We start from the raw sequence: 15,087 nt of genomic DNA, 5'->3' as shown, positions 1-15,087 counted from the left end.
TGCCCCAAGCACACTCTACTGCAACGGACCAGCTCTTCTCCTCCTTTCCCACATTTCCCTGCCTGCTCTGGCTCCCTCACTTTACTTCTAATCCCAGGGGAAAGCTGCTGCCGCCTTCACCCACGCTGTGGTTAAATACCAGCAGAGGAAGAGCTAGGGATGAAGGGGTTAATTACTACAGGCTCAGCACAAGCCAAGTCTGTAAGTGACTCCCTACTGCTATTTCGAAAAGAAGCTGCCTGGAAAGGGAAAGGAAAAAAGAAAAAAAAAAAGAGAGAGGTTTACTTTACAACCATCATTATTTCATCTGCAGAGTTTATACAATGGAAAATAAAAGCCAGGGTACACGAAGTCAAATCATTTCTGTTTCATTAATGGTATGGAAATCGTTTTGTTTTTATAGGGGAAAAACAAATGTGAACTCGGTGTGTGTGTGCGCGCGCGCATGCAACTCCTTTCATTGCAAAGGGCAGAGCAGTGAAATCCAGAAATAAAAAATGACTCAGAGGCCGTAGGATCTATGAGTCAGTTGAGCTGTTGTTGTTTTTAAACACAAGCAAGAGCACAATATGGCAGATAATTGCCTGTGCAGCCCTCCGGTCACAGGCGTCCCCACCAGCCTGGCCATCCTGCAGCAGCATGCCTGCTCCCTGCCAGCCCACCCCAGCACTGGGCACCAGTCAGACCCTGCACTGGCACCCAGACCCAGAGGGATTGAACAGGGGTTCTCCCAGCAGGAGCATCTCTGGGGGAACAGAAAGTGAAATCCGGGGCAGGAAATTTGATATCTCCTGGAGGGGAAACATCTTGCTACTGGTGGAAGAGAAGGATCCCTGGGTGTTGCCCAATTTCATTGCCTTGGGCAAGAACAAGATGGGCTGTAACAGTGGATGGAGGGGAGAAGCAGTTCTAAGGGCAGAAGAGAGTGGGGTTGGGTGCACTGCCCCTGTCCTCACCCACAGGCACAGACATCAACTGACTGAAATCAAAGAGAAATCCCTCTGGCCAAATCCTCCCTGCCAAGTGCCAGCTATTGTCTCAGCAGTACTGGCTTTGTTGAGGCATGACCCTAGGGTATTGCTCTATGAAATGTCCCAGTGCCCCAGAAGAAGGGTCATAGCGCTGACGCATAGAGAATTTGTAAAGGGTACCCAAGCAACACCGGAGATTACCAAAGCAGAAGGACAGACAATATTCTGCAGAGCTCATCTCTCCCTGGGGTGAAGTTAGATCATGATGTAATTTAAGCATCTGAAAGAGATTGGAGAAGTCTGCTGGTACAATTCATACCCAATTTACTTTGTAATGGGACTAAGCAGAATTTGCTAAACACTTAATTTAAAGGGATATTTTCACAAAGGAAAAATAAGTGGTGGAATAAGTCACTTACCAGCCTGTTTGAAGAAGATCCAAGCAAACCAGAAATGTATACTGCAAGCCTTTCTGGCACTGGAAAGCACTGATGTCTAACGCAATCAAAATCAGCCTTTTTTTTATTCACCAGGAAACATTACTGGCTCATATCTTGCTCCATAGTGCATTCTGCCAAGTACAGTATCTATTATGCAGAACGATGTGGGACCACATACCTGAGGGCAGAGCCTGGTCTTCTGAACTGAATGCAGCCTGAGAGCTGCTGGGTTTCCTGGGGGATCTGGGTGTTTGTGTCTTGCAGGGGCAAAAAAATGGGATAATAAGTTTTTTCAGGTCCATTTGGTCTGCTCTACCTCTCCTACAAAGATGAAGATGCAATCTTTGTAAAACATATAGATAGAGTGGCTTGGTACTAAAAGCCTCTTTAGTTCAACAGCTGAAAGTAGCACCAGATACCACCACTAGAGAAGCAAAACTGTGTTGGAGGAAGCCAAGCTGCATCTGAAAGGAGGCACTGGAACAGATTGCCCAAGGAATGTAGCACCCCTGGCAGTGTTCAAGGTCAGGTTGGAAGGGGATTTGCGCAACCTGGCCTAGTGGAAGGTGTCCCTGCCCATGGCAGAGGGTTGGAACTGGGTGATGTTAAGTCCTTTCCAACTCAAACTATTCTATGATTCTATGAACATCTTAAGGCCTAGTTCTGGGGAGATCCTGCAACACTACAGTGAGACCAGGTGCTTTCTGACAGATCTAGCTCAAGCTTGAGCTGCCTGCAGGAAGTCTGGGGTCTCTGTTACGCAGCTCATGCTAGACAATTGCAATGGGGGCTTCTGACCCTGCATAGGACCTCCTTAAATCAGGGACATAGGAATTAACCTGATGTAGCCCATCTGTGGCACTAGTGGTTGTTTCATGGAGGAGGCAGCTCAGAAGCAATGTGCCAATGGAGAACACCTAGGTCCTGGTGTTCTCACATGGGTCAGCAAGACAGTGAGTCCATCAGCCCTGCTGTTGCTTAAATCCTAAAAACAGGTACTGGATATAATATGGAAGGAATTTGTTTCTTCTCATAATGCTTTTATGAGAGGCTCTGCTATTGTGTAGTCATGTCAATAGCTACGCATGAAAGCCCAAGGTAAAGCCTAATCCTAAACTTAGCAGTGAATGAAGGACTTGCGGCTGAGCCCAGGCTCACCCAGGTGGAAAAGCAGGTCTCAGCACAGACTGGGTTTCCATCAGGCCACCTACTGGGGGTTTCCAGGAGCAAAATGGCTGCAGGGTTGAGATAGAGGTGCTCCCCAATCCTGTTTTCTTGTGCTGCTGTCAGAGAAAGCCATGCAGCATGGCAGCTAATCTCCCAGGCCTTAGCCTCTCCAAGCGCAAAGCCTGGGGATTACAGGCTGACTGACCTGCATGGAAAAGATGATGCAGAGAGCTCCTGGAGCCGCTGTAGTATCGGCAAGTTGGGAACCCCTCTGCAACTGCTGAGTTAGCATCAGCTGCATCCCTGGGTGCTTAGAGAAACACAGGAAAGAGGGGGTAGACCTCACTGTAGAGCATTAATGACCTAAAAATGTTCATTCCTTTCTTTCTCCTTGAAAAATAAAAAACAATTTAAGGTAAACTTACTATTGAAAGATGGAGCATAACCTGGAGGTCCTATAATGGCAGTCCTATACGGAAGAGGCCTTGGACCCCTTCCTCTTCATGAGGAGAGCTGGGGGTGGTTCAAGTGTCTTAACACCTCATACCAAGCACCTTTCCTTAAGCCCATCTGGTGTTTAGCTGTCACAAAACAGCATGCTAGAGAGAATAATTGAGAATTGAAACTGCTTATTCTGCCCCACAGCAAAAATGCATTGCCTGCCATCACTTTGGCTATGAAGTGATAAAGGAGAAACTTTCCCTGTAATGTATGCACTGTGCCTCCACCTCCGTGCACCCCAGGCTTGCTCCTTAATGATTCATCCTCTTTGAGGGCTGCAGTGTGCAGAAAGCTGGAGCCAGAGTTCGGTGGTGGATGACCTACCTGCTTTCTGGGGCTGCACTGGTAGACACAAGCTAATGAGAGCCCTATTTATCCCACTGGGTTCTTACACTGCAGTCACCATTGGCAGCTGAGCACATGGCAAGCGAGCAAAAAGCTCCTCTGTTGGGAACTGACTGCTTCCACGTCTGCAGTGATGGAAGAGTATGAAATTCTCTGGGAGAGCTGTTTTAGATGACTCTCTTCTTGGGGGAGGAGAATGGGTTATTGACTACAGCAGTGGGCCTTGCAGGCAGCCAAGCAGAAAGCATGGATGCCCTGAGGACAACGAGAGGCTGGAGGGCTGCCCTAACATGCATGGAAAAATATGTCGGTGTCCTTGGGTGGTGGTATCGCCCCTGCTGCTCTTGCAGGAGACTCAGGCAGTTTTGGTGTAGTTTTGTCCTTTATTCCTCTCTACTTGAAAAACATCTCATATTCTCTCAGTAACCTCTCTAGGGTCTCCTTTATAGATACCAGAATACTCGATCCCCGTCTCGTGCACAGGAGAACAAGCCTTCCTATTGATAGGAAGCCAAGCTCACTGTGAGCCCACCTATCGGTGACTTCAAACCATCTTTCCAACTGTCATTCCACAGTAACTTTGACTAACTGTACTATTTATTGGCTCACATCACATCCTTATGGCTTCAATTTATTTTTGGAAAACTCAACCCACATTTAATTAGTTTATAGTTTGTTCCAAGTTTTGCTTATCCAGCTTTTTCTTTTTTTTTTTTTTTTTTGGCTTTTTTTTTTTCAAGTTTGTATTTTGATGTTTAGCATTTGCCTTGGCAACATCTGGAACCCCTTTATGGAAGTGTATTGTTACTTTTACTGCTCGTGCAGCTTTATTAAATCATCCAACTATTAATATTGAAAGTGTTCATCTGGGTCTAATCAGGGCCAAGATGAGTGATGTGGCAGTTAAATTGCACCTACCAGCTAATGGTTCAAGGACACAGAGTCCTGAAGGAACTTGCAGTGGGCTTTGTGCTCTTCTTTTTAGCTTCCTAGGAGAAGAATAAGTGGAGAAAAAAAAAAAAAGAGGTACTCCTGCTCTGACTTTTCTTGCAAAGCAGACAACAGAACTGCAGCCTGAGCTAGTTTAGAACCATTTCCCTCCAAAGAATTTTGTCCGGTTACCACTATATTTCTGGATCTTGTTTCCATATTTAACTCTTTCCTCTGCCCTGGCTTCTCCCCTTCGCAGAGCAAACGACTGCCAAGTCAAGATCCCTACCACACGAACCACCACAAAACTGCCAGAGCTGACGTTTTGCTCTGAGACCTAAAGTAACTCCTCGAGATAAATAAGTAAATAATATAGCAAGTGGGTGTATATAACAAGCTCCATCTCTCTTCTGCACCAGTGACTTCTACAGCCTGGATTTATACATTTGCTTCTCCTCCGCAGGGCCCTCACATATCCCTGGGATGATGGTGCTGAGCCCATGGTCCTGCATGAGCAGGAACCAGGGAATGAACAGGTTGAGCTGGAGGGGTGAAAGAAGAAATATGGCGACATCACCAGAGCACAGCCTGGGTGTAGTAGGGCTGGGTTTTGGGGAAAGAAACCAAGTTACCTTCAATTCTCTGTTCCCACGTACTAACACTGATGGAGCTTGTAGAGCGTAGTGGCTGTCACTGTGAATCAGGAGCCCCATGCAAATGCTGGGCTTAATTTCTGATCCACCTCCAAAACTCTTATCCATGAGAGGAGTTTTGCCCAGGACCCTTTCAGTCCTTCCCTAGCAGAGCGAGACAGGGAGATGTGGGTAGCTTGTGCTGGCTGCAATTGCTTCAAATCCCGGCTGCAGTCACCATTTCAGTAGCTAACCCTTCAACAGATGGGAAGCATTGGATTTGTTGAGGTAACTGACAAAATCCCTAGGTGCCTCAACAAGACCAGAGCAGCTCAATGGGAAGGTGGGATGCTGTGCAAGAGGCTGTGGACAGCATCCTCACTTGCTCTGCTCCCAGCTCCCCCCCTACCTTGCACGACATAATCCCTGCTGAACTGCATTTTAAGCCTCACATGGGTCATTTAAACCAAGATTTCCTCCTTCCTGCCTTCAGGTGCAACAGGCTTTTCTTCTGCAGCCAGGTTTTCCCTCTGCTGTTAACTTTGGCCCTACATAGGAGGCCGTGGGAGCTTGTAAATGGTTTATTTCTGTGTGGGCACCTTCCAGCAGCGATTTATAGCTGTCACATGGAGGGGGGTCTGGGACAACAAGGGAAGTTGAGCAGGGCCATGAGATGCTCAGAGCAGGCTGTGTGCCCTGAATTTGAGAAGCAGGGAAGTTAAAATGCCCTTTTTGCCATTGGGACAGTATACGAGTTAAAAAGGGACCATAGGCTTGGCCATTGGCCATGGGCAGGTCAGAGATATGACCACGAAAAATGCAGGAGGTGCTGCAGGTTGCCCACACAGGGTGTGCTCCTGTATCAGCAGAGCCTTGCCTGCAGGACTGAGGCTTTGCAAGCCACAGCCAGGGATCTTTCAATTCATTTCTTATTCAAACTAACGCTGGTGATGGAAAACCCCTGTGACGGCTGTTGCAGCACAGTGATCCATGACTGTCCCTTTCACAGGGGCTGGGAGCACCCAGTGCTGATGGACGCCGGCAGTAGAGAAGCACAGATGGTCCAAACCTTCAAAAAATTAACTGCTGAGTTCAAGTTCCTACCTGAAAACTCTGTTAGTGTGTTTAAATGAAAATTTATAAATATAAATTTCAACATAAGCCACTTTGTGGCTTCTTTTTTCTATATGTATATATAGAAAAAGACATTCAGCAGCCTTAAAACAGGAAGTTTAAATTTAGCTGGGATTTATCCCTTAACTGAGCATAGTTCATTCACCCTTTGCATAAAAATAGAGATAATTCTATGCCCGTGAGATACATGCAAAACAGCTCCACACAGGCAGCAGCTATTCCTGCCACTGCAGCTAGATCTGCCACTCTAGGGGCAGGAGAGCATCTCATGTTGGGCCAGGGCAGAGCAGGCAGCAAAGCCATGGAGGGAGCAGCCTCTGTTGCCCCAGAGCTCAGGAAGTCTCAGCCCATGGTTTATTGCCAAAACCAGATGCTTGGGGAGCAGGCGGAAAACACGTTTCCTGGATTGGGCTCATTGAACAGGCAGAGGGAGGATGAGGAGGCAGCAGGACAGGAGGAAGCTGCCACAGCCTGGTCATGCATTCCCCGAGGGAAGGGAATAAACAAAGACTTCATGCATGCAGAGAACTAGAGATGTCACTTTTCAGATGTGGCATGCACTCAGGATGAGGGGAGGCACTGATTTCAGCCTGGGTTGTAGAGGAAGAAATAAACTTGCCCTTGATGATAAATAGTATGGGAAACACAGCGGGAAAACGTGGTTCTTTGTGGCTTCCCAGGCTCTGCAAAGCTCTCGCCCATCAGGACCTGCCTCCACAGTGTCTGCATCCCTCTATCTCCTCTAGGCTTTGGCATCATCTAAAGCACATTTGACCAAGCAATGGAGCAAAATCAAAGCTATAAAAAATACAGTCAATTCGGGCTTCTTCACCACTGGTGTGTAAACCGCTGAGAACGGTGGTTACTTTTCCCCGCTCCAGGCAGGCATGGCCACACTCACCCTCCACCACCTCTCTGCCCCTGCAGCCTGCAGTGCCAGAGCTCGCCGCAGCCTGAAGACCAACCTGTGCAAGTGGTGTGACTCCACGCCACCAGCCTGCGAGGAGAAGGTGTGCTACAGCAACTGCAACCTCAACTCCTACTGCGAGGACCCCTACGAGATCTGTGTGGCCATATGGTAAGTGGCAATTCCCTTGTCCTGGTGGGACACGAGTGAAAAAGAGGTTCACTGTGCAGCAACTCCTGGGAACACACATGTATGTACCCCTACACTTGAACTATTGCCCATTTGAATAATTCAGGACTTTCTCTTCCTCTCCCTTTGACTCTATTATAATTAAAACTACAATTCACAGTAAAAAAAAAAAAAAAAAAAGGTCTGCCCTATAATTAGTACCTGTTTATTTTCTAAATAAATTAAGCATTTAAGTGCCTGATGCGAAGTGTGGCAAGTTTGCTCCAGGACCTCTAAAGCCCCATAAACCCCTCAATTTAGCTTTACAAGCTGAACCCAAGGGCAAAACCAGCACTCCTGACCCCCAAACCCATGATGTCCTCCCTCATCAGGCTGGTGAGACCCTGGTTTATGCACAGGGGTGCAACCAAGGCTGCACATGGACGTCTGAGCTGGTACCAAACTGGTGTTAATCCACTGGGTATAACTCACCTCCTTCCCATCCCTGGGAAAAGCCCTTTTCTGCTTCTGCAGGAGATACCTGGGAGGGAAACGCAATCTTGCATTTCAGAGCATGCATCCACCCCATCATTTGGCCGGGAAGAGAGCCTCCCCCAGCTTTTGGTCCCCATGAGCAAAACAAAGAAACATCCATTTTGGGTCTGCCCAGAGTGATTTTCCTCCTCTTCCCCTTTTAATTTGGCTGCCAAAATGAAAGCCAGCCAAGCACTTATCACTGGGCTTTATCTCAACCTGCTAATTAGCATGAATGCTGTATGCTCCACTTCCCGTAGGAGTTTGCCTCAACATAATTGTTGCATTATGGACTTTAAAAGCAAACAAATCACAAACCCAACAAGAAACCCAAACAAACAAAATCCACCCCCTGCCCTAAATTCCCCTACACACACATGGAGAAACCACCTTAAAACCCGGGTAGGCGATCCAGCACCTTGCTCGATTTTCTCATTGACAGCCTACATATACAGAAAAAAGCAAGACCCTCACAGCGTAAATCCCCATGCCAGGGAAGCAATCCCACTGCACAGGATGGGCCTGCACTGTGCATCATGTATTGGATGGGGAGAGGCAGCTGTGGGGTCACAAATAACCCACCAGCCCTGCAACCTCCTCCCAGCATCTCTCACCCCGTTTTAAGATTAAGATCCCCGCAGTCAGGGCTCACCTCCAGGCCAGCCTTGCTGCTTGTTGCTCACTTGCAGAGGCATATTTGGATCATATGAACTTGTCTTCTGTGGATATCCCAGTCATAGGTCCCATGCTCATAAGCAATGTGCTCACGTCCTGCAGCTTGCCCAGCCTGAGCAGCCCACAGAGGAGGTGCTGGAAGCTCCTCTTACAAATTACCTGGAAACCCAAAAAAATGTGAGGAGCACTGAAGCTGGGGGACTTCATCAGGGAGAGGACGGCAAATCAGGGTCCTTCCCTCAGCTCTTATGGCTGATTTCCCAGCTGACCTCGAAGGCATCGTGAAACCTCTCCATAACTTCACCTTCCTGCTTTGCACTACTAGGCTGGGAAGCAGAGGCTGTCCCTTGGAAAGTAACTAATGGTTGTAATTTCCTTTGAGTGCCCCCAGGAGTAGCTGCAATGCTTTCCAGCTGCCCATAGCTCCTGTAGGGCCTGTCATTCCCCATCACATATCCTCACCCAGGGCTGTCCTTCAGACCCAGCCAGTGCTGGGTTATCCTGCCTCCTCTGGAAAAGGCTCCAGAAGCAAGGACCAAACCCCAATGCTCTGCTCCCAGCTCTTAATTACCCACTGACTCTACAAGGCAGGTGCTGATCCTCCCCATAGAAGGGCTGCATCCCAGGTTGCATTTCCCTGATGGTGCCTGCAGGGCAGGAGCCATCTGTCCCCGCATTGCACAGCACGTCTTGCACGCCATGCTAGCTCCAATCTGGCCCTCCAAGGGTGAGAGGCTCTTTGGTGACACTAACAACTGTGTCCTCATCCCATTTCCATGCTCCAGCTCCTTTCACATGCCACCATCTGCCCCACAAAAGGACATTCTTGAGCCTACCTGGGCATCTCAGTTTTTGAGGATCACTTTCCTCACCCAGCTTGGTTAACAGTGAGTGGAGACAAAGCCATGGGTCCATCAAGGACAACTCCACAATACATCAAAAGAAGGGAGCGCCCAGCACTGGGATGTGGCTGTGCTGGATCCTCTAGCCAAGCCACCTCATCAACATCATTGACCAGTGTTGCCTGAATCCACTTGGAGAGCTGAGGTTTTCCAGCAAAACAAGCACCCTGTGCTTGAGGAGTCAGACAACAGCCAGAGCCAAACCCATCCTTTTGCTCTGCATGTGACACTTTTCCACGGCTTTAATGGAAACCCAATCTAGGTGCTGCTGAGCAAAAACTGTGGCATGTGAAAAGGACATAACTAACAATGCTCAGCAGCCAGACTAAGAAAAAGCTCTAAGGACATCGGCACTGTGGAGCTAGACCTGATGCTATGAGCCACATTTCAGTGAGTAACTGGAGTTTCATGAACAAGATATTTTGGTAATAAGCCTTAAAATATTTCACCTGTTCTCACTGTGCTTCCTGAGTGCCTGTGCACAGTCAAATGTATCACAAGCACTGGGGTATTTTGCATCTTCACCTCAGAAACGGAAAAAATCTCTTCAGAAGTCTTCACCCTGCCAGCTCTGTCTCTCAGCCAATGGGAGGGACGTCTCAGTCTTCCCTGGGTGATGTTATGACCATCTCTGACACAGGGTGTGTTAAACGGACCTCAAGAAATACACAATGATTGAAACAAAAAGGGAGAAAAATAACCCCCAAACCCAGCAGGTCTGTCCTTTCCTTTTGAAAGGAACAAATTCCCTAGAAATGCCAAGAAATTACACTTTAACCTGCATCTTAATGACCTAAATGGAAACAAGGAGGAGCTATGGTTTGTTTGCATCCCCAGTGCTCCTCAGTCCCAGACACGGTAAAGACTGGGACATCACCAGGTGTCATTTGTACTTGCTCGGTGTCTCAGGCCATGGCATAAACGCAGACAGAGCCCCGTGGTTGGGGAATTGTATTGCCTTCACGTTATAATTTGGTAGCTCCAAAGGTCAAGCCATTTCTAGAAATAGCCCCGACCAGCAACTGAAGGGCTCTACTGCCGCAGGCTGCTGGAGGCAGGAGCAAACAGTCCTGCAATGACAGGGCATGACAACCAGCAATTAGTCCAGAGAGAACCTGGGATGAGACGGCTCTTACCCACTCCACCTGCACACGCAGGCTGAGGGCAGCAGAAGGGAGCACCAGCCAAGCAGTGAGCAGCAGGCATTTTGGCCCCCACATTTCCCCTGTAGAAGTGAAATTTGGGCAGCAGAGACCCCAACCCCTGCTGAGGCAGAGATGTTACAGCTTGTATTGCAGCAGAGGTGACATACAAGGTAGGACCTCATTTTGGAGGGTTCCCTTAGGATCATGCAGCCCCAAACCTGCTGGCCTAGCACCTGGTGCTAGTGAAAGAGAAATTTTGCCCCGGGGCACTCAGCCTTAGGGTTGGCACTACCCAATCCAAGGTGCAATTGTGAACTGGTGAATTATCTACTGGAAACAATCAGAGCTTCTGGCTCACATCCTAGTATTGGCACGAACTAAACATTTCTCTTTTCAATATTTGGAAGAGACAAAGAGCTTTAACAAAGCCCCTCCAAAGCATGTGTAATTAAAATTATACCAGAACCACTGCAAACAAGTCAACCCCTACACAAATTTGCTTAAAACAAATGATCTTAAACCCAGGTTTAAGATGACACGCAGGTGACACAAAGGCTGAACAGCAAGACTAACGTTTTGTTGGTTCATTTGGCACACGCAGGAGACAGGACAACGAGAGCATCAGGATCAGCACGCTCTGCCACAACCCCCACCGCCCCATTGAAAACCTCATGGTCCCCAACTACAACACCTCGCGCTGCATCATGACCCATCAGCCCAGTGAAGAAGGGATCATCTACATCTGTGGCTGCGTAGACGAGCAGGAGTGCAACGATAAACTCATCTTTGAAAACCACACCAATGGCAAGTACTTTTGTTAATGTTATTTATGGGGGGAGAAGCACCCAACGCTAATGACAACTTGTATTTCCAACAGAGTAGGAAGCGTGATGCTAGAAAGAGCTCTGTCAGTATTTTCTTTGACCTCCCTTTGTAAAAGCTAGGTAAAATTTTTACCCTGTTACTGAGCCCGGTATTTTGGATGCTAAAGCATCCCTCCCAGCAATGCCTCCAGCCTTGGCCTGGAAACATCAGGTGATGGAAAATCCACCACCGTATCTCCCAGTAGGTTGTGCCCTTCAGTGCAAGGCGAATCGGCCAGGGAACCTGAAACCTGACACAACCTAGCGTGAGTCAGTGCTCTGAAAGCTTTAAATAAATCCTGTTGGAGCAAATCCTGCCCGGCACACCCACCGGAACTGCTGGAGTCTGCCATGGCTGCAACCAAAAAAGGTGGCCAGAGCCACCCCAGTGCTGCACACACACATGAGCACGGCCTGGCACACCTGTAGGTGCTTTTGCAGATGGCTGGAGATCCAACAGGAGCTGTAAATCCACATGAGGGAAAACTAAGAGGCAGCTCGTTTCTGTACCTTAGGAGTGTCGTACACTTTGGAAATGCTTTCAGCAAGATCCTGAGCCTCTGGGGGTTTGTCCAAGCCTCCCTAACTCCAAATGGATGAGGTTTATCTAAGTGTCCATCAGGAATCTGACCTGTAACAAAAGCAAAGTGAAACCCCTTCAATTTTCCATAATTACAGAACAGTGAGATGCTGAAAATGAGCCTAAGCAGACTCTGCAAGTCTGCAGCATAACTTCTCCTGCAACGAAAGGAAGAAAGTAAAAATCACATAAAATGCAAATTCTCAGAACAAACAAGCCACTTTTAATGAAGGAGAATGATGCTAAATTTGGCAGTTCTTTGCTGCTTCCTGAGCCAAACATAACAGGTACACACACTTCTATGGAAAGATAGTCAAATCCCAGAGCCGATGCTGGGATATGTAATTGCACACAGAAATGACAACTGGCTCATTGGAAATGCCGCCCCCTCCGAAGGCTTCCACAAACAGCCGCCTCCTGCCAGGCAGCACGCAAAGTGCTGCGAGAGCAGTGCAGGCCTTAAGCAGCTATCTCCTCCTGGTGTGGTTTGTGGGGCCAGCTTGGCAAGCCCCACACTCCAAGACTCCAGCATTTACATCCTTTTTGTCTGCTTTAAGGGATCGTTTGCATCTTAAATATTAACTTAGGGTCATCTTCAACGGTACAGACAACTGCTGAGCAGAGAAATATCCAATACAGATGAGCACTTCTCCGGCAGCTGAAGCAGGCAGATTGTTTTCCCATTTCTCTATTTCTTAAGCCCTGCTTCCACATTTGGGCTGCTGGGTGGCACTGCCCTAGCACCAGGGCTGCAGGGGGCCACATCAGAACTCGGAGACCACCCTACCGAACGTGCCAAGGCACCATTTCCTAAAGCCATGCAAGCAGAAGCCTGGTGGACACCTTGAGATACTGGGTAGGGTTGAGCATGCAGAGACCTCTTCACCCCTGCACCAGCTCAGCCTAGCCCTGGAGGTCCATCTCCCCTCAGCAGGGATGGAAAAACCCATGCAGCAGTGGTCAACAAAGTATGGGTTTCTAGACCTGTGGTAATCATCAGAGCAGCTTTGTTTCCTGTGAAAGGAGTCAAGCCATGCTGCAACTTTTCCCTATCAAAGCGCTTGCATCAGGAAGCAGCATCCTCATGAAGGAATTTGCTGAAGTTGTGTTAACTTCCCCTTTTCAGGTCTCATGCATGCAATTCCCTTAAAAACATCTCTTTCTTTAGAGTTTCAAAGATGGGATCTTAAGCATTGGGTAAATCCATCGAAGCAGTAGGTGATATCCAGGCATAACGCTTTCCAAGATAAACATATCCTTGAGTTAGTTATTGATTTATATCAGTTTAGGCTGATCTTGTGGTTTAAACCTGAAGCCTGTTTTAGAAACGCTTTCACAGCCTCGCAGAAATTAGCTGCAGCACTTTTTTGTGAAATTTGCCAAGGAAAATAGCTAAATGCTCTGTTTTTCCAGAACCTGAATTATGATCTGCACACACTGAGGTCAAGCAGCGAGAGTTCTGCTTATGGAATGATTCTTATCCCTCTTCCCCTGGGTTATTATACTTGGCAGAAAAACCTCTGACTAAGATTTTACTTGAATATCCCTACTGAAGTCAGCATGTTTATTCCAGGAATCGCGAACATCAAAAGATCGAACAATTGTATGTTGTGTGAGGGTTATGGCTTTGTGTGTGTGTGCCCCCCGCCCCCCCCAATGATTTGAAGGCTCACAGGGGTTTAAAAGAAATAAAACAAAAGCAGCCATGCTAGTCAGTTGAAGGGGATTAGTGGTGTAATATGGCAAGGAAGGAGATGCCAACACTGGCAGACAGCACCGCAACGATGCCCCTTTACAGTAATTATTGCGCAAAGCATCCCATGCTCCCCTGGGCTTGGTGGTCCTGTGCGCTGCCCAGGCCTCAGCACCGCCCATGGCTCTCTGTGCACCACAGGGGTCCAGCAAGGCTCCAGCCCCAAAATCTCTCCTAGATTTCCTCTGTTTCAGCCTTACCTCAGCTTTATCAGTGCTATTTCTGCCCCAGCTCCCCTTGCTGTGAGCACAAGCGTCACTTAGAAGCCACCAAAAGGCAACTGAGCCATTTTGGTGATGGCAGCAGGGTCTCACATGCTGCACTGCCCAGCCCAAGTAATGCTGGCCTGCATCCTGCCCTTCACTTGATATACAGAGCTAAATTTGTGACCTAACTGCCTACTTCTGGGTTCTTTGCCAGGATGGGATTTGTGTGCAGTGTGCATTGTGGCCTCGCAAAAGGCTGCGCGTCATTAATGGCTTCACCTATTTTCCTCCTCCACATGATGAAAAGGAGCTGTTGCAGACCCGTGGTGGCAGCATCCTCACCTTTGCTCTCCTCCTCCCCTCAGGTTACTCCATGCTGCAGAGCAAAGAGGTGATCCCGGTGGCCGCCATCAGCCTCTTGCCCCCACTGCTGGTGGCGGTGATGATCACGGTGATATTTTACCTCTGCCGCACGCAGAAGCGGCGCAAGAGAACCAAGGCATGGGGTGGGAAACCGGGACAGCCCCCGGCACTGCCGGAGGCAGGGAGGTCTGCCGAGCGGGAGGAGAAGCTGTCCGTGCTGATGGATGAGAGCCCAACCAGCGCCAACCCTACCTGCGCCAGCAGCCGCCCCGCCGAGCTGCTCCCCATCGAGCTGGATGAGATGGTGGGCAAAGGGCAGTTCGCAGAGGTGTGGAGGGCCAAGCTGAGCCATAGCCGCTCGGGGCAGTACGAGACGGTGGCCGTGAAGATCTTCCCCTGTGAGGAGTACTCCTCCTGGAAGAATGAGAGTCAGATCTTCACTGACACCAGCCTCAAGCACGACAGTGTCCTGCGGTTCCTCACTGCTGAGGACAGAGGCACGGGGCCCCGCCGCGAGTACTGGCTCATCACCGCTTACCACAGCCGGGGCAACCTCAAGGACTACCTCTCCCGCCACATCCTGAGCTGGATGGACCTGCAGAAGATGGCAGGCTCCCTGGTGAGCGGGGTGGCTCACCTCCACAGCGACTACACCGCCTGCGGCAGGCCGAAAATCCCCATCGCCCACAGGGACATCAAAAGCACAAATGTCCTGGTGAAGAACGAGCAGGAGTGTGTGCTCTGCGACTTTGGCATCGCCATACGCCTTGACCCTTCCCTGACGGTGGATGACTTTGCCAACAGTGGGCAGGCAAGTATGGTCCCCTGGAGAAGAACTTCTGCAAAGCAACCCTGGTTGCCCCTGGGTCAA

At 48.9% G+C, this 15,087-nt stretch overlaps 1 protein-coding gene across 1 annotated transcript in view; it reads left to right on the top strand.

Moving 5' to 3' along the window:
* Nucleotides 1–15,087, top strand: part of LOC136010344 (TGF-beta receptor type-2-like) — a 33,305-nt gene that overhangs the window by 12,312 nt on the left and 5,906 nt on the right. Inside the window, exons 2-4 of the mRNA XM_065671383.1 lie at nt 7,048–7,198; nt 11,053–11,255; nt 14,219–15,027. Coding sequence (XP_065527455.1) covers nt 7,048–7,198; nt 11,053–11,255; nt 14,219–15,027 — 1,163 coding nt within the window. The remainder of the gene's footprint in view (nt 1–7,047; nt 7,199–11,052; nt 11,256–14,218; nt 15,028–15,087) is intronic.

Source organism: Lathamus discolor, chromosome 3 (genome assembly GCF_037157495.1).
Source record: "Lathamus discolor isolate bLatDis1 chromosome 3, bLatDis1.hap1, whole genome shotgun sequence".
Lineage (NCBI taxonomy): Eukaryota > Metazoa > Chordata > Aves > Psittaciformes > Psittacidae > Lathamus > Lathamus discolor.
This window is presented reverse-complemented; position numbering and strand designations above follow the sequence as displayed.